The 24,980-nt window shown below is 42.4% G+C and overlaps 1 protein-coding gene across 2 annotated transcripts in view; it reads left to right on the top strand.

Annotated features, from left to right (window-relative positions):
- The first annotated feature begins 13,634 nt into the window (after positions 1 to 13,634).
- The window catches only part of LRP8 (LDL receptor related protein 8), a 194,254-nt gene continuing 182,908 nt past the window's right edge, over positions 13,635 to 24,980 (top strand). Inside the window, exons 1-2 of one of the 2 annotated variants that reach the window (XM_055725294.1) lie at positions 13,635 to 13,802; positions 14,652 to 14,771. In XM_055725294.1, the coding sequence (XP_055581269.1) occupies positions 13,733 to 13,802; positions 14,652 to 14,771 (190 nt within the window). In that variant the 5' untranslated portion in view covers positions 13,635 to 13,732. The remainder of the gene's footprint in view (positions 13,803 to 14,651; positions 14,772 to 24,980) is intronic. The other variant, XM_055725293.1, reaches the window with a different exon arrangement.

Here is a 24,980-nt window from a genome sequence, read left to right as displayed (position 1 = left end):
TGAATTTGGCTAATCTGTAATTACAGGATTCCACACTATATTATTTTGCTTGGGACCTTTGCTTCATTTAAAAGCTAGCATAATGGAGTTTGCTCTGGAGATAAATCAATAGTCTGTAGTGAATGAGCACCAAAGCCTCTCCTGTTCAGAAAGTGAAGAGCACATAGCCAGTGATGCAAGGATCTGCAGAAGGAAAAATGATAGCGCTGTGATGGCTTTCTCTTGTGGCAAGTAAATAGCAGAGGAATTAATTTTATCTCCACATGTGCCAGAGAACACTTGATTCTAAGCATCCTGCTTGCACGAAACAAAACTTTTAAAGAGAGTTTGTCTTTTTTTGTGGTACACAGCTAAGATCTCAGGGTTGTAAACGGGGTAATTGTTAAGCAAGCAGTTCCAGCTGAAGCCACTGGGATCTTAATCTTGAATATATGAAGTACTGTATAGTAGTCTGAAAACACAGGTTTTAAACAGCTTGTGTTAGGTACCCGAGTTTAGCTGGTACTTCTTACTCAGTTCATGTTCCATAAAAATGGCAAAACTGTAACCTTAACATCCCAGAAAGTTTATAAAAATAAATGCATTGATGTCTGAAGCATTCATACTATTCTGATAAGCACTACAGAAAAGTCTATGAAGAAATGAATAATTCTGTTTTTAAAGCAGAATCTGAATAGTGTGTAATAAATAATGCCTGGTGAGAGTGAATAATGAAGGGAAAATAAACTATTGAAAGCTACACATTAGTTGAACATTGTTCATTCTGCGTACTGAATGAGGTAAGGGTCTTATGGAAAAGAGAATATGTGACAGTGTCATTTACAGTGCTATTGTGGTGCCTGTGCACGAAGCACTTGAATTACTGTTTCACAGGCAACCACACCATTTTATGTGCTTGATTAGCAGCCTTTATAATGTAAGCATAGCATAGTTTTTGTGTGCAATAAATAAGTTACATGGTTTTTAACTCATTTGAAGTCCCTATTTCAAGATCTGAAGGTTCTGAAGCCTTTTCAGTTAAATGGTACTATGGTTACTCTATTCCTTCATGTGGGGGAACAATATATTCTCCCTGCTTTAGTTGTCTGAAATACGTGAACTGTTTTGTCTGAAACTAAGAAAGAAAATAAAGAGTCAGCCTGGTGCTGGTACCTCACAATGAATTTTATTAATACTGTAAATGAAAACATAATTTGATCATGGAAAGTATTGGGCAGGGGCTAAGACGTTCATTGGTAACTTCAGGGTTTCCTGTTGTACCACTGTTATTTAGGAACGTGGTGGTTCCTGCACCTCGCAACAGTAGTGACTGGAGATGCCGGACTAGTTTTTTCCTTGGTGGAGTAATCAGTCTTATTTATATTTATGTCCTATGCTGCTGTTACTTACAGAAAAAAAAAAACAAAACATGTAATTATCCATCTTCAAGGATAGAGGAGCAGTTTGGTTAGCCTCCAGGTGGCAAGGATGAATTGCCTATTTTCATAACTGGTTTTTGTAAACAAATACTGGTTAACACCAATAGGATTTCAAGGGTACTCTATGTGGAAGAGAGTAATGCAGTATATAGAGTTCTGAGCTAGGTGGAAGTGAATTGTGAGGTGTTCAGGTTGCTCACAAGGTTGTTGTGAGGATGGATTTATATCGAGTTCACTGCTGCCTAGATAAATATTAGTGCTGGTGACACAGAGGAAGGTGTCAGAAGATACTGGTCAGTCTGACTTCCCATATAGCAGAAGACAGAGAATTTGGGATTTGCCGAAAGCCATGAACAGCCTCAGGGGTATTAAGTAATAAGCTCCTCTGCCCACAGCAATAACTAAAGACAGGCTACCATTCAACTTAAATTTTACTTTTCAGCCTTTTTAGGGGTACTTTTCAGGGATTTGCCCACCAACAAATTCCTGTTCTGCTGTGCAGAACTCAGACATTGGCTTATTTCAAGATAAATTCTCTTAAATACTGATGTCTTTTACATCTGAATCCTTGTAAACTTGGTTAAAAAAAACCACAACACCAAACCACCATGTTTTACTATGTTCGTTGTTTACTCTTGCATTTAATCACAGGAACACTGTCTTGCCCTTTGAGTTTCCTTTGAAGATGGATGAATTCCCAGAGATGTCTAAAGGAAATGAGAATAACGACAATTTTAAAATTTTATAAGGGTGCCAACCATGCTGATTTAATTTTTGATAAGGCATGATACTATATTTCTGCATTTTTAATAAAAAGACTAACAAAAGAGTCATTTAAGCTACCTAGAAAGACAAACTTTTACAACAGGACTGTAACCAACTTAATTGTTAATGGTAAGGATACCAGGACAGTCTGTCTTAAAAGATACACTTACTAGTGTTGCTGCATAAAAGTCAAAAGATTACTTTTGACTTGCAGACACATTATACAATGCTTTCAGATTCTTAGAATTGATTTGGAAATCATTTTGACACTGTGAAAAACTAACATAATAAAATCCATGGAAATACCACCCCACGCTGCAGATAAAACCAGAAAGACCTTAACCCTACTGGATATGTTTGTTAAGGGAAGATTTTGATTTTATATTACCAGAATTTTTTATTTGTTTCAGAAAGATAAATAACCTCAGGTTACTAAACTCTTAAGAATATAATGTATAAGAAAAGATTACTGCTACCATTGGTACAAATTTCAAGTGTATGATACGTGTTATGATCAATAGATCATAACACAAGGATATAAGGCAAAGTAATACCGATGTATTTTTTATTTCACAGCCTAGCTTTACAGATTGTCCTTGCTTAAGAAGAGTGATGTTTATCCATGAAACATTTACACTATGAGCACCACTGCAAGAAATATGACTGGACACGTTTTCTCAAGGTTGGATTTGTGCACTTTGGCTATTTTTGGGGGGCATTGAGTTATGAATTGAGACCTATCATCATCCATCCATCAGCTATGCTAGATGGGTTTAATGGTAAGAAGAAGGGCTCAGTTGATGGGGAACAGGGCTTTTGATAGGGTTTCTATGCATGCAGGGCCCTACTACCTGGTATACTCCCCAGCTGCAAGGCAGTGCCATGGCCTATGTATCAACTATGCCCTCTCCACAGTGGAGAGAAGTCTGACCATCTGCACCCTGCATATGTGACCACAAACAGGGAGAGAAAGGTCACAGTGCAGAGTTGCATGTGGATTTGATCGGATTTGAGCCTCACTGTGGGAAGTGTGCAACAGGAGGTAACGACATTGCTTCCAGCACTGTGAGTAAGATGTACAAGGCTGTTGGTTGCCTTTTGTGGGCCTGTTCAGCCCTGTCTCATTTTTCTTACCTCTCTAAAATGGGTCCTGCATAAATTTTCCTGGCCTGGCAAATTTTTGAGAGGCCAATAATGCTGTCAGACCCTAGATGAACATGAATAATAGCCTGTTTGCACAGCTGATAACTGAGCTGTAAAAACGAATCTGCTCCCAGATGAAACTTGACATGCAAAATTTAAGCTTGGAGAGCAATTCTTTGTATGTATTCTGGAAAAAAAAAGGTGGCTTGGACTGCTTAATTTTTATTCATCGTTAAAATAAAAAACCTTACAGGAGGGTTAGCAGGGAAGGCTTCTGTGTTTTGACATAGAACTTGGAATTAGCTTTAAACATAAAATACAGCAAGTGTTTAATCTCTAATAAAGTTGAATCTGCTCATTTTGGAGAAGAACAATGGCTGAGGGTCGAAGCTTTGGGTTCTGCAGTTGCCAGATGGGATCATTTCCAAAAGGGAATTTGGATGGTAATCAGTGTCCACTGGGATCCATGCCCACTGCTCCGAGTCCGCGTGCCACAAAGGAGAGATTAGGGGCAGAATGAGAATGTGCAGGGTTGGCATGAATCAAAGGGACTCCCTGTAAAACCTATTACATCTGCGCTCTAAAAAATGCATGGAGAAACTGACAGTCAGGAAAATGCAGTTTTGATTGTGCTTTGATGGCTGAGAAACTAAAATTGTGTGGGTGGGTGGCTAAGTGTAACTCCATGTCCATGCCAGCTTTATTTGACTGAGAGAGCCAGAGTTAGGCCAGTTTTCATTGTCCTTTCAGGACTTTCAGAGCAGCAGGATAAATAAAGGAATGAAACGGGGAAATGAATTTATAGACTTTGGTTGTCAAATGATTAACAAAAGGCCCAAGCCTTATGTTTTGTTCTATTGATTTTGTTTTGGCAAGGCAAAGATAAGATTGTGAACCTGTACAAAGGGAGGTGGCCTTTGCTTCCCTCTGTGTCTTTGTGACGGCTGGGTGATTTGCTGAACTGAAGTTTGACTTTCAGACTGAAAGCAGGTGTTACTCTACACTGAATTATGAGATACAAGCATTATGCCATGTTTTTAGGGCCCACAGAGTTGGCTGGTATTAAATTGAAACAGAGTCCAAATGTTTGGGTGGGAATATCTGAATTTCTCCAGTGTCTGCTTTGTAAGAGAAACAATCCTCTTCCCAGATCAAGTTTCATGCGAACTACAAGCACTTGTCATGATCTTTGGGAACCATGTTAGTCCTTGAGACCTGTGCCCTCTAGCAGGTGAGTGTGCCCATGGTTTGGGTCCTAGCCCTTTAACCAGCTGAAGAACATGAGCTGCTTTAACCTGATCTGGCCATGGGATGTATCATTTGCAGGTGAAAGGGAACCGCTGTGCAGGATTGTGATGTCGGCTGCAGCCCTTCAGTGCTCTCCTCCAGTGCTTTGTGTTGGCCTAGTGTTGCCCTTCTGTCCTCCTAGGGATCATGGGCCCCCTTCCCACATGCCAAGACCTGCCTTTGATAACTAGCAGACAACAAATATTTAGCAATTCTACTGAGTGGCACAGGTTATATTGAAATAGAAAAGTTATTTAAAAAAACAGTAACTCTGGGATTAGTTTGAGCATGTTTAAGATTTCTAACGAGTGAATGAAAGGGAGACAAGGTCTTTCTGAGACAGTAACAGGAGTCTTAAGAGGAAAAATTGAAGTGCTTTGACCAAGTGCTGTGGAAAGTGCTTGTGGAAGTTCACACTGTATGAGTCCGACAAGACCTGTACAGACATACAAATGCATAAATACTGTGCTTTATAAGAGCCATAAGAGAACCCAGGGCTGAAGCACAAGAGGTGCAGCAAATCAGGACCAGCTGAATTAGCAGGAGCTGGTTTAGGTTAGTTTGGGCTACAAGTATCTATACGCTTGTACTCTTTCAGGCAGGATTCATCTTAACGTGTGGAACTAAGAGACAATTTTGTTTTGGAAGAAAGGATTGGGGATGGGGGAATATTTTGAAGGGTGTACTAGTAAGGGTAGGAGGAGAGCTGTTTTGTGCTTCTAGAAACTATGTCTCTAGGACATGTTATTCTGAAGTGCATCTATCACTTGATGCTTTATGTGATATGACAAAACGCCACAGGGATCGATCCATCAGTTGCTGTTGTTGCAACATGGTATAACAGGCAGTAAATCTGAAAGGACATGTTTTCTGAAACTTTGTTTAAAAGAACTGTAGCTCTGGGAGTGCACATAAACATGTCTATCACTCATACAAGCATGGATTCAACACATGGCATGAGCTCTGTTCTAACATTTGTGAGAAAAGGTTTCTCAACTTCAAAGAAACAAGTTTTTCACAACTCAGTTACATTGATAACTCTTCTCAAACATATGTAAACAAGGCTGCATTTGTGTAACTAATTTATCTGTAATGAAGCTATACATAGATTATATATACACATACCTATGTACCCAGAAGAATTTTGTCATTGACTGAACAAAACACCGTACAAAGTGAGGAGATATTTGAACATCAGGCCTACATTTGCAAGACAATAATTGGATTCTTTTTCTCTCTTGGAAAAAAGACATCCTAATGTTTCTCTTTTCCTCCCCTCCCACCATTCCTCTTTTGGGGGGATTTTAAAAACAAGTTTGATGTTTATCCACTCTGAAAACAAATAATTCCACTCTGACCAAGCTCAGATCTATTCATTCTCTTGTTATTTAGGAATTGAAAGTGATGAGATGGCAATATCTGATGAGATAGCTTTGAAAAAAATTATTAAAGACAAGCTAGTAAATCAAAAGAGAAAGCAAAAAAAAAAAAAAGCACTCAGAATCCAACCTTGAAAAATTTGCTTTAATGAGCTTTCACTTAAAAAGTAAAACAAATGTTGGGTTCATATTCCTTCATAAAGAAAGACAGCCTTGTCAAGTATCTAAAACAATTTACAAATTAGATGACTTAGACCTTGCCCGCCACTTAGCATGAACGCAGTAGATTCAGCACTAGCTTGAAAGCAAGACGGGTTTTAAAGTGTTCTGCTGTCATACAAAATCCATACAAAAATAATGAGAAACATTCCATGCAGACATCATCCTAAATTCCCATTTGGGTATTATTTTCTCATTGATGTTGTAATTAATGCTAAAATAATTTGTCTGTGAGTCTTCAAGATGCTTAGAGCTTTCCAGAGGGCTGCTAGGAGCTGAGGGAATTTTGCACCTCACAGAACCAGACGTTGTCTCCGCTTCTGCCATCCATGCACGATATACCACTTCTTTGCAGCATTGGGGCCTAAACAAATAAGGTGTGGGAGAAAAATGGAGTAAGCCCTAGCTCACAGAATTTTTAAGAAAGAGAAAAGGAAAAAAAAATAAAATCCAGGCTTGGTACTGCTACTAGATTTCACTGTTTGTATCTAAGCCCTTTGGGAGCCATAGAGCAAACAGCAGCCTGTGGTACTAATCTGCTGCTTTACAGCATTGGTATATGGTTACTGTAGAGTTACACGAGACACTGTCAACTTCAGTTTTGCTCCAATTCATGATTCCTTTGTTAGTAGTAATAGGATAAATAGTTTGAAGTGAAACATCTTGAAAAAATCCCACTGTACTTGTTACTAACTATGGCCTCAAGTCTGCATTTCTGTTAGCTTTCACGGTGATTAGTCACTGTATGACAGCAAAGAGTAGATCAGTCTATAGCAGTGCTTCTCTAGCATGCAAAAGATCTTGCCAGACACCTAATCCTCACTTTTTTTCTTCTTGGTCCCTTCATTCTTATGCTCATTAAAATTAATGGGAAAGGTCCCTATTGTGACTGTAGGTTTGGTTGCACTCAAAGATCTATTATCTAGGGATACTGCTATGGCAGGGTGTTCAGCCTTGGGATGGGAAAGAAGGGCAGGAGCCTTGTGTTAACTCTTCTCTAGCTGAATAAAAACTTTACCAATGGACTGCAAAGCATCTCTTATTTTCCCCCTACTCCCGTGCAGGAGCAAGAGCATGAAGTGGAAGAAGATGAATTTGAAGCCATAGTTGAAAAGTATTGTGAGTAATGCAGTGCTCTCCAGGAAGCCAGGTTCCCAGGGAGCTGCTCTTCCCAGCTGCTTTTACATGGCCAGAGTACTGCTGAATGGCACTGGGCAATAATTCAGTTGATTTGCTAAGGAAAACCAGGAGGAGGTAGTCAAAGTGGGCTAACTTGTGTTTGCAGTTACATATCTCTATATCTCTATAAAAGTTTAAGAGAGTGGTTGCAAGTAAGAATTGCTCTGAAGAATCTGTGAGCATGAGATACAGACTGTTATCTATGCATGTATATATGCAGTTAGTAAATGTGTGATGCAGTTTGTTCTACATTTAAGGGGAAGCTTCGGTCATTAAGTGTTGTAGTCTCATAGCTGAACAATAAGTACTACTGAGATTCTGTTTGGCCAGCAGTGTGGCGGTGTTATTTCACACTGCTACTTATGCTTGAATACAGGAGAACTGAGTGACAGTTTTAGGGCAAAGAAGAATTATGGCTATGGAAGTGAGAGATTCTGGCTTGTAGGAGAGACAATTCTGGGATGATAAATGGAGGGGGCTTGTAGTTTGATTTAAATCTGATTGTGTGATGTCCTCCTTTCTTTACTAGGCCATGAGCTAACTAAAAATAAGGATATCATTAGAAGACTTCGAGTGTTCTAAGGCGGTTAAATTGACCTTTTAGACAGGAAACAAGGAAAAAGAAAGTCCCAGTGGCTGTCAAAGGTCCCTAGAATGTGGCCCCTAGAAAGGGGAAGATGCATCCAATAGACAGAGTATACAGAGTGTGGATTTAAATGAGAAATATGAAAAGCAAAACAGCAAACAGCTGACTTGGGAGATTGGAGTCCTCTGGAAAGAAGCTGAAGTTAAAAGAGAATAAAATTAAGCTGAGAAACAAAAGAGATTATAAAAGATATTGAACAAAGCATTTTAAAAAATAAAAGTTGCAAAAATAAGAGCATAGAAAGGGGAGATCAAGGTATGGACACCATTTAGTCAGATACAAAAAAAATACGATGTGGAAAAAAACCCTCAAGAATTATAGCCCTAACATGCTTTCACACATGCAGAAGAGGATGTGTGCAAATGAAGAGTAGTATCACCTGTCATTAAAACTGCCCTTAGGAAGAGGCAGGTGGGGATGGTCACAATCGGCCCCAGTAAGGGGGCTGGAGGGTAAAATGTTAATGAACACTAATGCTATGGTAACAGTCAGTGGTCAAATGCATGAATTAGGGAAAATTCCTTTAGCCACATGAACAAGGGTAGAAGTATTTAAGTAAGTTAGTAGGGGAAAGTTTTTAATTAGCAGATCCTGGAAGTCAGTCAGGGAAAACTATGAAAAGAGGGGAAATAGAAGAAACTGTCCTGTGCAGTTTAAAATGGGCAGATTTTGAAGAAATTCATCAAAAGCAGAAGACTAAAGTGTCTTAACAGATAAAAACAGTAAGTAGAACATTTTGAAACAGTGTTGAACAAAGTATGAACAAAAATAGGCTTGGTAATCCCAAAAATAGGAAAGAAGGTTGTGAAAAGTGTTAGTAATTTTGAGCACAGCAGGTAAAAATCAGGAGCTATCTAAGAGTCTTAGGGACAAGTTCTGATCAGAAGTGAGCATGTATTTATGCTCCACTGGGTTTGTGGCTTGTTTTGAGCCTGACTTTGTCAAAGCAGCAGAAAATGAATTTTAGCTTTAAATGTAATATACAATACTACCTATAGCAGCAAACTCACAGTAGTTTTGGCAAGAGAATTTTATTTTAAAATGTAAATAATATTGCCGGTACTGACGTATCATTTGGTAGTTTAAGGGATGTGACTGCTAGTGCATTAGTTCAACTAACTTTAATTAAAAGGTTTAATTTAAATACCTGTTTGCAAAACATATTATGTTAGCATATCTAAAAGCCATGTAGGGATTGAAGGAATTAGATTTGTCTAGTTGAAAGACAAGACTGGAAAAGTCAGTCTAAGGGATGGGAGATATTTTTAAAGGTTATTATACAAATAGAGGAGGACAGTTTTTTAAATTCCCATTTGAAAAAAAAAAAGAAATATATTGTAGGAGGGCATTAAGATGTTTGGAGGGAAATGGGGGGGCAGGATGTTAACACAAATATCTTAAGAAACGTGGTCTCCATGGCTTGAAGAGTTTCAGCAGATGGACTGAAGGCTTCCCAGTGGAAGTATGGAAGTATATGTACACTAGTCCCATTCTTTCTCTTCCCTGACAGTCTGTTTTGTTGTTGTTTGTTTTAAAAAAAAAATATCTAGCAAAGATTTTATTGACAAAAAAATTAGGCATCCACCATTTTGCCATACTTGAGAGAGCTCTCTTTGGTTGGAGCTGTCTCTCTGACAGTGGTCACAGGGTGGGGAAGCTGGGGAGGTCCATGGCTTCTTGACATTCCTGATTGTGAGTGGCAGTAAATAAACTAGGGTAAGTCTGTTACCACTCTAACTTGGCATGATCGTGCGCAGGTTCTCATTGTTAAAATAGATGAAATCTGTTGTCTGTCCCTAAGTCGGCATGGATGGTGGTGGTCACCTCATCTTGCACAGGTGGTCTGTGGCCTCTTCAGCTGCAATGTGGTGAATACTAGAACGTCCTGGGTATTGTACATCAGGTGGAAGTGCTCGTAGCATGCTTGGTCTGAACCTGTGTAGTAGTGTTCTGCAAAAGAAGGAAAAGTGTGTATACAATGGACAAAAGCTGGAAACAGCAGATGAACTTTCACTAAAATAGAATTGTAGAATGGTTAGGGTTGGAAGGGACCTTAAAAATCATCTAGTTCCAACCATTTGGTGCACTGCTTTTTACATGCTTCTGAATGATTTTTCCAATTCAAATACAATCTGTGATTACAAGGGTGTGCATCTGCATACCTGTGTGAGTAAACAACAAAAGAACCTGCTATACTAATACGAGCCTGCAGAAAATCCAGTGTGCAGGCTATGGATGCATGTGCTAACATGATCAATCAGTTATTCATCATGACACTGAAGAGACTTTTCTGGTGTATGAACTATAGTTATAATGAGATACATATGGATTTAAGTGACCAGTTGTTGAAAGATGTAAGTATGGAAAAACATACCTGTATTAGGAAAAAAATTCCAGCTATAAAAATAATTTTGTTAAATAGATCAAAGAAATGGTATGGATGATGAACATAGCAGAGCTAGCTGATGGGAAGCTCCATCTGGATGAAGCTCTATAGAAACAGCATTCACTGTTTTGAGGTACCTCCTTGCTGTTAGCGGCTGGCTGATTTGTTGGTTCATGTTGTTTTATGTGCAGCGGTGTATGACCAGAAGTAGAAGAAAATTAGGAGACTACACATAGCGCAGGTTATTGAACTGTCCTTCCTTCACAGCACTTTGATGTGGTCTGAGAGCCTCCTGCTCCCTTCTTCTTTGTGCCCTGGGGCTGAGGCTGACCCATTGCTGGTTGGCCTGCCTGAACTTTTAGGATGACTTTGAATGTTTAGTTAGTAGGTAGAGGTAGAACATACCAGTCACTCAGATGGAGAGAAAAGAGTTGACTCAGCAGCCTAAGCCCAATTCCTAATGAAAACTATACATAACAGCCAGTGGAGACAGTCTGCTACAGCAGGAGCCCTGTACTAACTAGCTTGAGAAGTGTTGAATAAAGCTGGGTCACCTTTATGCTACAGATCAATCAAAAATAAGGAACACGTAGTTCAACTCTGTGCTGGTCTTCTAAAAATCATTAGGATGGCACTGTGTTCCTACGTTTACTTACATTACTTATAAGCTGAAATATTTCCATGTGTGGCAAGAGCACATGTTCTGTGCTATACACCTGGAGCCAGTGAAGACACCAGAGCAACCTGCAGCAGAGGTACGTCACACAACACGTAGAGCTTGGAAACTCCTTGCTTCGGGATGTGACCCCTGCTAAAGCTTTTACTTATATTTGGAAAGAAACTGATATTCATGAAAACTTATTCAGGACTACGTGAATGTCCAGTAAGTCCTTGAGCCACTAATGGCTGGAAGATGGGAAACTGTTCTGGGCAAGCATTGCTGTATGCTGGCTCTGGTCTTGCATTCCCTCTCAGGCATCTGCTATCAGCTGCAGTGTGGGTCAGAAGGAGCTAGAAGGGACCCTTGGTCTCATCTACCATGACCAGTCTTGAGGTAGGAGACAGACTGGTTTATGTATGTCAAATCTATAAAAAAACTCAGTTGCCAACTAGGAAATGCAGTGTGTTACATGTATTTTGTATATGATGGTTACTACACGTTGCATATTAGCTGTTGGAGACTTACTGTTTGGCCAAATATGTGTGTGCTGTTGCTTTACAGATTTCCATACAGTCTGGATAAAAGAAGCAGGAGTTCCTGTTCCAGTTTCTGACTCGAGGTGAGCTCCTGAAAGACACATCTTGGGAGGTAAATTAACAGTCTTAATTAACTATTGGAACATAATGGATAAAACTAGATTTAATTTCTCTTACAAACCAAATGGTTTCCCTTGCCAAGTTACTTCCCCTTTAGCACCTCTAGTTTCTTTCTTGCCTCTGCAATTCCTTGGAGACACATATGTCCACCAGATGGTACTAGGCTACAAGTAGCCCCTGCAATGGCTGGTCAGTGAAGGCTGTTGAAATTGCTGTTGGTGAGGTGTCATCAGAGCATTTAACTAAAAAAATCCCCCCAAAACCAAAAAACCAAACCCCCAAAACTTATTAATAATGTTTTCTGTGAGAGGCAGTCAGGCAAAAATACCTGTTTGGTACTTTCTAGTAAAACAAAATCCTGACAGGAATTGTAGCAAATCATTGCTGTGACTGATGCTCTGCACACTCACACCTCTCTCATAATGGATAGCTTCATTATTGTCTTTGGAGCCACTTCCAATTTAAACTAATTTTGGAAAGAGAAGAATGAGGCCAGGAATTATAGTAGCTTTATGAATCTATGTTTTGGCACATTTAAAAAAGATTTAATGTGTTATAAATACCTCATTTGCTTTAAGCAATTATTGTAATCTATCACATTGATCCAGCCAACACAAACATGCGCTACATTTTGCATGCTAAAAAGTTGTTCAAAAAGGCTTGAATAAATTGTTAATACTCTATAAGCTGCTAGTGAAATAGCTCTATGATTAGCTCTTCTCCTCTTCACATGATTCAAACGCATTAGTGATGCTACTGACTAATGACTTGCAACATTTTTGTTAAAGGCACAGGTGCATTTTTAAATGGTGGACAGTTCTGAAGTCAATGGCATTTCAAGCTTTGAAACGGAAAAGTTTTGTTACATTGGTTTATGTAAAATTAGTGCTTTTTTTTTTAATACCATTCCACATATAATCATGTTAATCCCGTTGTGATGCTAGAATCAAGTTACTCCAGAAAAAAAAAAATTCATAGTAAGATTACTGAAATACTCTTCATCCTGACTGTATGAACAAGGATGCAATGTTAATTACAGACAGCAAACCGTTTTCTCATCAGCACTGTGCAAATAGAGTGATAAACATGGCCCCTGATAGCCTGTAAAACGTTTCCTTTGTAATTACTGATCAAACTGCATAGCTTAAGCAGCAGCAGCAAGGGCAAAGCCTTCCCGGGAAGGGAGGTTACCACCTTTAGCACGATTCACACGTGTTTCACTAATTTGAACACAATTAAGTGGAGATGACCACATCAGGATGGTCATAATGAAATCCCTCAGTGGGAAATCTGAAATAACGAGGAGCGCACGCAATTTGCGACTCGAGGCCATTGAAGAGGGTCTGCGTGTGTAATTGGCTTCGTAAAATTAAGATCACGAACGCTGCCGTCCCTGTAAGCGGGCAGATGGAGGGAGGCCCGTGACCGGCGGGCCCGGCTCGGCGCAGGCCTGGCCCGGCAGGAGCGCCGGGGTTCGCGCAGGGGGCCGGGCCCGGGCCCGCCCCGCTCCTTCGGGGCCCGGCGATGCCGGCCGCCGCCACCGGGGCGGAACGCGGTCCCTCGCCAGGCGCAGCAGGTGAGCCCGGCCGCCGCGACCAAGGCCACCGTCCCCCGCGAGCTGGCCCGCGGATGCGGGCCCGAGCGCGGCGTGTGCCGTCCGCGGGGCTTTCGATAGCTGCCGCCGTTGGCACGGGCGTACGGAGGGAGGCGTTCCGCAGCGTCCCTCCGGCTACGGCCCCTTCGGAGCTCGCCGCGGCGCCGAGCGAGGGGGCGGGGGCCGCTCTCCCCAGGGGCGGCGGCCGGGGCCGTGCCGTGCCGTGCCTTGCCGAGCCGAGCCGAGCGGCGGCGCGCGGGGCCCGCCCAGCGGGGCGCGTCACGGCGCGGCGGCGGCGCGCGGCGGGGCGGGGGCGGCGCCGGCCGCAGTCGGCACGGGGCAGCGAGCGGCGCGCCGGCAGCGCGCACCCCGCACACTGCCACCGAGGGAGCGAGCACCATGTGCCGGCCAGCGCTCGCTCGGCTGCTGCTCCTCCAGCTGCTGCTGCTGAAGCTGCACCTCGGCAAAGGTGGGTCCGGCGCGGCCCGGCGGCTGTCCCTCAGCGCCGGGGCGGTCGCGGCAAGTGCGAGCCTCGCCGCGGTGCTCCCGGGGAGGGGGCGAGCGACCCGCCTGCCCGGGCGCCCACTCGCCCCGGTGCCCCGCGCGAGTTTGGGATCTGCGGAGGGGCCGGGCGCGCTCGGGGGTTGCGACCTGCGGGGGCCGGGCGCGCTCTGTAGCCGGCGAATGCAACCCGCCCACTGGTGACAGGAGCTGCCACCTTTAATCCCTTTCTGAGGGGATTTGTGCCTCATCAAAGCGGCGCTGCACCGTGTCTGCAAAGCAGATTTGCTCCGTGCTGTCCCGCCTCCCCACCCACCCCACCCCCTCGCCCTCAACTTTAGTTGGGTCAGTTCCCTTTTCCCGGGACGGCGCTGGTGCCTGTTACCCCCCCGCGTCCTCAGGTATCTGCGCGTTTCGCACCGGTAACGGACGCGCAGGAGCTCCTAGCATCGCAGTGCTTCATAATTTTTCTTTGTCTTTTGCATTTCGGGTTTAACCGTCTTCCATTCCCAGGCTCCTCTCCCCCCGCGCCTTTAAAACAATGCGGGGAAGCACGGGAACGGTCCCTTTTATCCTGCACAAAGCAGCTTCGGGATCACTGCCGTCCTCCCGCGGAGGCGCGTCTCCCCCAGCCCCGCACCGAGCCGCTGTGCCCTGGCGAGCCCAGTCCCAGTCCCCCCACCCTCGGCCGGCAGCTCCCGGTGCTCTGGGCGGCCGGTGCGCTGCGGGGCTGGGCGGCGAGGCGGCCCCGCGATGCCCCCGCCGCCTCGCGTGGGAGCGCGCCCCGCTGACCCAGGCGCGGCCCCGTGTCTCGCAGGCGCCGTCAAGGAGTGCGAGGAGGACCAGTTCCAGTGCCGGAACGAGCGGTGCATCCCTGCCATCTGGAAATGCGACGAGGACGACGACTGCTCGGATAACAGCGACGAGGCGGATTGCCGTGAGTGTCCGGCCCCGGGCACGGTGGGGCGGAGAGCCGGGGACACGGCCCTCCCCGCGCCGAGCCTGGAAGGGCGCGCTTCCCAGCTGCGCTGCGCCTCTTTTTTATGAATGAATGAATGAAGTCGCGCCGTCCCCGGCTCCGGCGCTGATTGGCTGCCGGGAGCAGCAGATCCGTGACGCGGCTGCTCGCTGCCGGCCGCGCTGACTCGGCCGGGGACACCCGTGAGGTTTCGCCCTCGCCTCCAGCAGCCCTTACGCTCAGAGCGCCTAACGCGGACGGCACACTTTGTGCCCTCAGGGCAGTTGGGAGCGATGTTTAACGCAGGGGGAGGCAGTGCTAAGGGCCAGTGACAGGTGCTCCTGTGAAACGCTGCTTTCGAGTATCCTACAAGATGGTTGGTGTCAGTTTTGTGTTTATATATATTTATTTGCAGTCATGATGAGAAGGGAGATGAACAAGTAACGCTGCTTTGCATTGTCAGCCACGTAACACTGACTGATTCCCTGGTGGTGTAAGGGAAGAGAGAGCAAGGAGATCTATACTTTCAGTCCTGAGAAGATGGCAGTCTTGCCTTCTCCTGTGGTATGGCCCTCGTGCATGTGAGTGGCACCCAGTAAACTTTGGATCGTTTGTAGGGTTGTGCTGTTATTACCTCCCTGTTATCTTGCTTACAGCCTAGGAGAATTTGTCTCAACCATGGCGTGTAAGAAGCCTCTGTAAAAGAAGTTCTAGAGCCCAAGTCTCCAAATAAAAGATACTTGTCTTTAAGTTTTAAGTTGCAAATATTGTATCAAGTCTCTTGAATTATTTCTGTAAGATAATAGACATTGAATGTGCATCAGGCTATAATTCACTGAATGAACTCTTGAAAGTTCATACACCTAGAGAATGTTTCAAGAAAAGTCACTGGCTATGTGTTTTTTTCAGGATGTGACTATTCTGTTTACAGCTTCACTGATAAATCTGTCAGGTGATGCTTAGAGTGAAGTCTAAATAGACCCGTTTAGAGAGAGCAGGGATTCCCAAACTCTTGTTCATGGGAAACATCTCAATGTTGTAACGTAAAACATAAGATTTATTTTGGGTGGGTTTGTATTCAGATGACTTGATAGGGTTTTATATATGCCTAAGTTTATGATCTGAGGAGTTAGCAGCATTACTTAATTCAGATGTAGAAATGGTTTATGCAGGAATTACATTTGCACTAGTTAGAGGTAACTTAGATTTGGAATGTTTCAAATTACAGAAGACTCAGGAAGCCACGGCTGACTGAGAACTAGCTTGGAGTTCTGCGTAGTCATAACTGGGGCAAGTTTTCTTGTAAGTGTTCGAGTTTCCAGAGAGAGACACTAACCTGTAGAAGTGCCAGCAGTCTCTGAGCAGGCTGGTATTGGTATTCTTGAAGCCTCCTATTTAAAAGTCCCTCTGTGCGCTGTTGTACAAAGGCTCAGTGAGCTGCAGGTAGCCTATGGGCTGTGCTTTGGGAGCTGTTTTGGGATCATGGCTAGAGTAGCACCTTGAGGAACAGATTGTGCACCCCGCACTCCACATTGAAGAATAGGTTTGTGGCTTGAGCTCCTTGCCTGGCATGAGTGGGTGGGTTAGTATCTGAGCTTCTGGGCTGCCTTCTCCCCGCCCCCCCCCCCCCGTCAAGTTGTGATCTGCCCTCTAAGCATTCTGTCAGAAAAGAGGGTGTAAAACAATACCCCGTTGAATGTCAGCTCTTTGTGAATTGTGCTGTGTTGGGATGGTTAGATGGATAATTGCATCTGGCTTAGTTTTATTTCAGAGAGTTTTTACAGTTGTTGGGTTTGGGGGTGGTAAAAATGTGATGGCTAGATTGTGGTAGAATGGTGACTTTTGAGATGTGAGGAAAAAGAATTTTTGGATGTGGAGACATCAGAAAGTGTTCTTTGCTTTAATCTGAACTTCGCATATTATTGATTGGTGAACAGACTACAGAAATTACTTATGGACTGTTAATTTAGTTCATATATATATTGACTTTGCAGTTGCTTCTCCAGCAGAGACATCTACATCACATTTTTTCACACACATTTTTCTCACTTATATTGTTCTGAACACTGTTTTCTTTTAAAAATGCATACTGCTTTTCAGCGTATGTAATGTTTCAAGTTATACTCAGTGGGTGAAAGAATATGTTCCACATGTTTTTGCTTCTAGATATCACCTCTGTTATCACTGCTGTCATAAACAGATATTAATTTAAAAACTGTCTTATGAACGTACTCAATGGAAGAAACTGTTCTGGAAAACTCAGCATGCCAGAGTGGTGACAGAGAGGGAGAAGAATATGCTGGTAGGCTGCTGGTAGTAAGTACTGGCACATACCCTGATAATCCCTGTAATTACTTGCTGATGCACTTTTCCAGAGTTTATAACATATTTGTAACAGCTCATTGCTGTTTTCTGTATGTCATCCCTTGTTGAAGAGAAGGATGGTCTTCATCTGTGTTAAAAACTGGTTTATGAAACAAGCTTGTCCTTGCGGTAGACGGTCTATATACACTGGAAGATTTTGTAACCAAGAGTATCTTAAATAGTTCTGGAAGGAGACAATTTTTCTGGCAGTACTCCATGTGCTTCCTACTAGAAGCCATCTTTGCTAAGACTGACATTTTGGGTTTTTTTCTATGTTTCTGTTTTTTTTCTCCCACTTCCTTTAGGGCTTTGCTGGTATAATTTGGCTTTTTTGAAGGAATTTTAGACTCTAAGGAAGGCGTCTTGGTAATCATCCTGTATCATCATCTTGGAATTTGCTTTCTGTTCAGTAATTCTTTTCTGTTGTAGTTGGCCATTCAAGTTACCTGCCATAGGATTGATGTGTGAGTTAATATGGCAGGTGTAGGAACTGAAGCATGAAAAAGTAATGATCTGAGCTGTTACACAATTCAGATTACTTGGTACTGGTTTGTAAGGTGTGTAAGTTTATCCTAGGTTGCTCAGTAACCTCCTTATAATATAGGGCCAAATTCTTGGCAGTTGACTTCAGAGGTTTTACTTGTGGGAAATGAATGAAATGAAAGGAATCCAGTTTGTTTTTCTTCTTTAAGAAAAAAAAAACGTTTAACACATTTTCTTCAACTGATTTTGCTGACCAAGGCAGAATTTATGAGCGCTCTGGCCACATAGCTCACTTATGGTAACAGGCAGTAGAGACTAGGCGCGTGTTAGAGAATTGAGATTTGTTGCTTGCACTATTTGAATTATTAGGCATTGGTTATTTTCGTAAGGTACCCACTGCAATACAGACTAGAGTATGTATATCTCTTTGGTTTCAGTTATCTTCAGAGTTTTAGCATATTCCAGGAAGCATCTTTAAAGTTGAAACATCGTGCCTTCTTGGTCTTCCTCATTTGAGCAAGTATCGGTTCTACATATGGTTCATAATTCATATTGCACACTTCAGTATTAGCAAGTTCTTTAAGTAGTGTTGATGATTTAAAACAGTCAGAGGGCCAACAGAAAAAAATAGATGACTCTCACAGTATGAAGACAAAGCGCTGAGGACTTATGGAAGAGCAGGAAAACAGGGATTGCAGAAAGTGCCTCGTCTGTTGGGGAAAGGTAAAAAAGGAACCGAATACATGTAGGTAGCAAGTATGAATATAGTTACTGCCTTACAAGAGGTAAAAGGAAACAAATCCTGGTAGCAAAGGAGACTACGAGGAAGAAGGGAGGCAGTGCTCATTTGTCTGTAGACATGTGGCTTGTGAAGTGTTAACAAAAGAGGAAGAGGAGGTAAAAATTTGTGTGCATGGTGGAAATATATAAAGCTGTATATATAAGATGAAACGCATAAAGCTGGTTGCTTAAATGTGAAGATGCCTCTATTCTCTCATGTTTTCAGAAAGTTAGGGTTTTCTAGGAAAGAAAAGAAAAAGAAGTTCCTTAAAATGTTCCTGTGTATCTACTAAAAGGAAACTAAACTCATAGGAGCAAAATAGTGAAAGTTCTGGTGTTTGAGCTGCTGGGGAAATCAAGTCTTAAGCTCTGGAATTAGAAATCTTGGCTAGCTTTTACAAGGTTTAAATCTGTATAAGACTAATGACTCTGCTTTATGCAAAATTATTTACTTGAGCTCAATCCAGTTTGCATAGGCCTGACAAGACAAAAACCCAGTCACAATTTACAGCTTGTACTGTCATGATCCACACTGTATGTGATCCATACAATGAGAGCAGGGCTCTAGGGCAGTTTTGAACATTGTTTAGATGCATTTTACTCCTTCCCTGTACAAGCAAGTGATGTTTTTTTCCTCTCAGGAAACTCTGGAAAGTCAACACAATTTATAACCTATTTTGGAGAATATTTGCAGATACACAGTCATCAAGACTTGTCCTTAACGGTACAGCAGCAATATTATAAACCACCAAAGCTATTTTTATAGTGAGAAAAATGTCCATTTTATGAAGACCAGTGTTTTGGCAAAGATTACTCTTTGCTGAGATACTCAGAATGTGGGTTGAGTTTTTTTCTATGTCGCTGTCAGGGTAGGTGGATGCTGCAGGGCCAGGTCAGCCTTTGGGCCCGCAGGCTGTGTGCCCAGGGTGCCTACTGCTGTGTGACACATTGCCCAGAATGGAAAATCCTAGAGAGCTGCTTTGATGGGGGAGTGGCTCTTGTTTGCCCAGTTTTGCAAGTTTCTTCTTGTTTGGCACTGCTGCCAGCAGAAAACAAGGAAGAATTTTCAAATTGTAGCCAGACACAATAGTTTTAACATAAAATAAGAGCTCTTAGTTTGATGGTTGTGTTTGATAGGATTTTATTTTTCTGTGGCAAGTAGGGTTCACATTATCTTAACCCAGACCTGAGGGTGGGTAAAAGAGACTGGAAGACCTCTGTTTGAATGTTTCATTGTTGATTAATCCTTAAATGGGGCAAAGAGTACAGCTGCAAAAAGCAAGCAGTAGCTTAACCAGTTCCCTCAAATGAAACACAAGCTGCAAGGCTACTTCAGCTTTGTATACCTGCCTGCAGGGGGACACAGCCAAATGCAGAATTACTATTTCTTTTTTACAGCTCTATTTTCCATCTTTGTATTGGGATCCTTTCTGTGGTGTTGCTTGCTGGTGAGTACTGTTCATAGGGGTATTTTATACTGGGCAGGATTGAGGCTGCTTCAGGTATGAGATGCAGTCTGGAGAAAGTTACTGTTTCAAAGACTGTTCCTATGCATCCGTAATTCAGGGTAAACAGGTGGCATCTGCAAACTTCTTCCTGCATCAGCCCTTGCCCTGCCTTGGGGCCTCAGTGTGTGACTGTATAGCCGAGACATGCCTCCCTTACTATTGGCAGGAGGAGAGACCGCTGTTCTCCTGCTGGCTTTGTGCATAAAGAATCTGCAGAGAGTTGGTCTCCTGCTGCCTTTGTGAAAGCCCAGGAGGCAGCCTGATAGTCTCCTTGCTTTTCAGTTCAAGTTTCACTAGAGCTGGAATTTGGGAATAAAAGTACATGAAAAGCCTGTTTGAGAACTAAAATCTGGATCCTGTGAAGAGTTAAATGCGGCCTGAGTGGCTTTGAAACACGGAAGTGTAATGGTGTGCCATGCTTGCACATTTTGGGACATGGCAAGGTGAGACAGCAAGTGGTCACAATTGCTACATCTATTCTATAAATTTTTTGTCCTCTGTTATCCGTTGCTCTAATTTTTCTTAATGTTCAGTGGTAAGACAGTATTCTCTGTGCTGAGTGACAGCTGCATGTTACTCTTGAGATGCTGGTGTATCTTTGATATGTGTACATCACCATGTGGAGAGTTTTAGGTTTCATCGACATGTGCATGGTCATACGCTCTTGAGTATGTCTGTGATAGTTCGTGAGTTGCGTGGCCAGCTTACATGCTCATGCCAAAACTGGAAGCACTGGAAAGAGTGGTGCAGAGAGGTAGGGCTTGTTTGCTTGCCTGTGTGCCTGTTGCCTGCCTGTCCTGGTCTGCACTGTATATAATGTGTAAGCTAGGTTCAAAACCAGTTTACTGATCCCTTGTGTTCCACAGTGAATGTTATTTGCTTATCTTCATTTTTTCATTATATTCTTGTTGTCTGCTCTGAGAAAACTAACTTGTGTATTTCTTGGGTGTGGGTTATCTTCCCTGTGCTGCATCCTTTATGTAGAAATTCAAGCATGAAGTATATGTGGGAAATATGTTCTCCATTTCCTCATTTCCTGGCACATTCGCTTGAGGAGTTTTATTATTTCTAGATACTAACGGCTTTCCAGGAGGTTGTGTTTTTCTGTCACTCCTGCTCATGATCTGGGAAAGATATATAGAGAGAACCGCAATATGACCACTGAAGAGACACAGAAGGGAACCTGGGTGTGTGGAATAGCCACTGTGGGCATTACACAGGTACAGAGGGAAGAGTACTTGATTTTATGGAGTGCTGCTCTGTTACAGCAAGAAAGCACAAGTGTTGCTCTACATACAGTTACAGGAACAAGCTGTGATCTGAAAAGCTTTCCTGAGGTCAAGGAGAATGGAAAGACTGAAAATAATGATTAAGTTAAAGAAGAAAATTACAAAAGTGCAGTCAAAACCCACTGTCACTTGGTTTGTTTATCAAAGAGCTCAGAGCTGTCCTTTCAGAGGGTATAAACATATTCCACATTTTGAGCCAAGGTGGGCAAGCTTCATCCAGAGCATTTTAATGTATAAAAAGATAAAAGTAAATGTAGGCCACTTTGTCTGCAATGTTATAGACCCAAGATTAGCACAGGTTTGAGACGTGTTTTATTATTGGATGATGTTAGAGTGGAAAACACTTAGGATAATTTAATATTAATCAGAAAATGTTTAGAGACTAATTCAAATGAACAAATTGCAATTATGAGAACGGAGAAACCAAGTGTAATGTGTTGGTGAATGCATTTATCTGACACGCCTAGACTAAGAGATGGCCTGTGCTAGAAATAATGAGTTTTCTTGACTCCGTTGTCCATCTAAAGGACCATTAAATGTTCTCTAACACCTGAAGATGTCTGACAATTAATGATTCTCTTCGCTGTTTCTAACAGAGCAGACACCCAGCTTTTGTTTCTGCCACCTTTTTTAATGGCACCAGCTTTTTAAAATCATCGGCAAATTTACCGTGTCTTTGATGTGCCTCAGAGGCTGTGATGTTGTATTAGAGAGATGTTTCTGGTAGACTGGATTTGGTGTGAAGTTCTCCTAGTCCTTGTACTGTTGCTTCTCAGAGTCCTTTTTGTCTCTACAACTTTCCCATTTACCTGCAGCTTTTCCCTGGTAATTGCAAAGATGTTCCCAAAGCACATTACTGCTCAGCTTTGCTTTTCAGTGTCGTTACATGACTTATAAAATGCTGTAAGATGTCATTTTCTCTTCTTTTGCTTTGCCCGGGAAAACAAATCGGTAAGCTGAGTGTGAGTGATGGGGATGAGGATTTGTTTTGCTATTTGTTTTCTTATGCAATGGCATGCCATAGGTAGAAAAGTAGTCTGCCTGCTCCAGTGTACCCTGCTTCCAGTTCAGATAGCTGGTTTTAGCTAAAGGGAAGCCTACACTATTTTACGGTGCATGTGAGGGAATGAAAATGATGAATGTAGTTTTTTTAACTCTATTTCCTGTTAAAATTATTAATATTTAGATAGCCATAAGGGAAAGGAAGGGGATAAAAGGCCCTGTGATAAAACTAATGCATGTTTTCTGCTCTGTGGAAAATTCTGACTGAAATACAAGAGATACCAAACTGTAGACTTTAAAAGTTATAATGATGCTGTAAGCTAGTTGAAAAATAAAACTAAACCCATGAAACTGAAGGATTTTCAAACCCCAGATTTTAACTTAAGAGAAACCAGAAGATTGTTAAAGAGAGGCTGTGAGCTCCCATCTCTGGTCTCTCTTTGTGTCTTGCCCTCATAATGATGCTGTGGTAGATTTGTGGTTCCGTTCCTGGCAAGGACTGTGATTTCTTCCCAGAGCTGAGGCTGATCTGGCCGCCCTATGCCTTGCTTCTCATGAAGAGGTAGATAAATGGTGTTATAGTTCTCTGCAGGTGGGAGCTGGCCCTGACTGAGTTGTGCTTGTACAAGCAGCCAGCAGCAGAGCCAAGAACAGAAATGAGGTCTCTTACCTGCATCCACTGCTCGATAAGTACAACCATATTGCTTACTGCGGAGGTACCTGTCAGGCTAGTGAAAGTGTTTCAGGTTTTCCTGCAGATTTCCTGGCTTTTTCCAGTCTTAAGCTAAGGCCTAGCAGTCAATTTAACCTTACAGTTAATGTCAAGAGCAAGTACTAGGGGAGAACAGGATTTGTAGTTGACTTAGAGTAAGGCTAGTAGTCTTTGGGCTGCGGCCATGTAAAGTGAGTTTTATTGCCAATTTTTATCTTTAGATGTTCTGCTTCTGATAGATCAACATTATTTTTGCATTATTAATATTTATTAAATGCTTGAGAGCATGTGTGGCACTGTACCAGGACCAGAGCAGTCAGGGACTCAGTTTCCATGGCAGCAGGAGCACAGTCCTGTACTTGTGGAACCAGAAGGGCTCTTTTTGGCAACTGCTGTCTATGCTGTGATTACTTTTTCTTTTTAAAGATAGATATATAATTAAAAATCTAATTCATTAGTGCTGCAGAATCTTGTCCATCCTGGGTGAGAATTTTGTCTGCTGTAAGTTGCTTTATCTTTTCTGGAGTTCTAGCTTGGTTTCTGTAGCTTTTGTATGTGTGATTTCTTTTACTAGCAAAACCTTGAAAGAGGGGAAAAAGTGTGTTTAAAATCTATTGAAATAGATGGAAATTTCCTCTTGAATTTGGTTAAATTTGAAATGTTTTGTTGTAGGTTTCTCTCCCTTTCCAAGTAGCCTTAGTGTAGTTTTAGCAATTAAAAAAAATAATCGTTGAAGAAACTAGTGTGCACAACTGATATTAAACTCCTAACTGTACTTTTTTCATCGTTTAGGTAACTGCTCTGATTCCAGATTTTAACTTTGTTTTGTATTTTAACTGGTCTTGGTTTGTACTTTTTTTCATGCCTCCATCCTAGAGATGTAATGTGTAGTATGATGTGCATTGAGGTGAAATTTTGCTTCGTTTCAAAGGGTGAATTAAAATTTTCTTTTGATCCTGAGTCTTTGTTCAGTTGTGCATTACCCGGTAGAGGTTTTCTGTCCGTCTTTGCTTTCCATGTATAAAGTTAATGTGATTAATTTCTTTAGTGGCTTTTCAGGCTTTTTCTATTTTCATTGATCTAGATGAGTAACACTATAGGTATCTTTCCATTTTCCTCTGGCATGTGGCTCCTATGATACCAGCTGCTTGGCTTGCTGATTTAGCAGTGATTGTAAATCAATAAATCTTACTGGATTTTCTAGACTTACTCCATTCAGATATGATGCTACTCTGTGTGATCCAGGGAATAGTTAAGAGCATGAAAATCAGTGATAGCAGGAGTAGTGAATACACTTGCACAGAGAATTTAAGAATTTCAGGTGTCAACTTAGAACTGTTCCTGTAGACTGCTCATCCTGAATCACAATTGCATCTCTGCAGCTACTTAGAAACACAGAGAAATGCCCCAGTTTCTTTGATAACAAATGTCAGTGCTGACTGATATAGGCCAAGAAATATACTACTTGTCTCTGTAACTGAGTGGTTCTGTTCTTGTTAGTGTAGTTGCGTTATGCTGTCATCCACTAGTGGCTGGTTAGCAGTTAAGCTTTCTATAAATCTTCACCATACAAATGAACTAACTACTATCTTAAGGATGTGAAAACTGATGCTCAGAGAAGTTTTCCTTTGCCCAAGGCTGTAGAGTGATTGTCGTGGTTTAACCCCGGCCGGCAACCAAGTACCACACAGCCGCTTGCTCACTACCCAGAGGAATGGGGAGGAGAATTGGAAAGAAATGTAAAACTCAAGGTTGAGATAAGAACAGTTTAATAGGTAAAGCAAAAGCCGTGCATGCAAGCAAAGCAAGGAATTCATTCACTACTTCCCATGGGCAGGCAGGTGTTTGGCCATCCCCAGGACAGCAGGGCTCCATCACGCGTAAGGGTTACTCGGGAAGGCAAACGCCATAATGCAGGATGTCCCCACATTCCTTCTTCTTCCCCCAGTTCATATACTGAGCATGCCGTTCCATGGTATGGAATACCTCTTTGGCTAGCTTGGGTCAGCTGTCCTGGCTCTGTCCCCTCCCAGTTTCCTGTGCCCCTCCA

The sequence above is a fragment of the Falco cherrug genome, chromosome 12 (genome assembly GCF_023634085.1).
Source record: "Falco cherrug isolate bFalChe1 chromosome 12, bFalChe1.pri, whole genome shotgun sequence".
In the NCBI taxonomy this organism is placed as follows: Eukaryota; Metazoa; Chordata; class Aves; order Falconiformes; family Falconidae; genus Falco; species Falco cherrug.
Note: the sequence above shows the minus strand (reverse complement) of the source record. Positions and strands in the feature narration are given on the sequence as shown.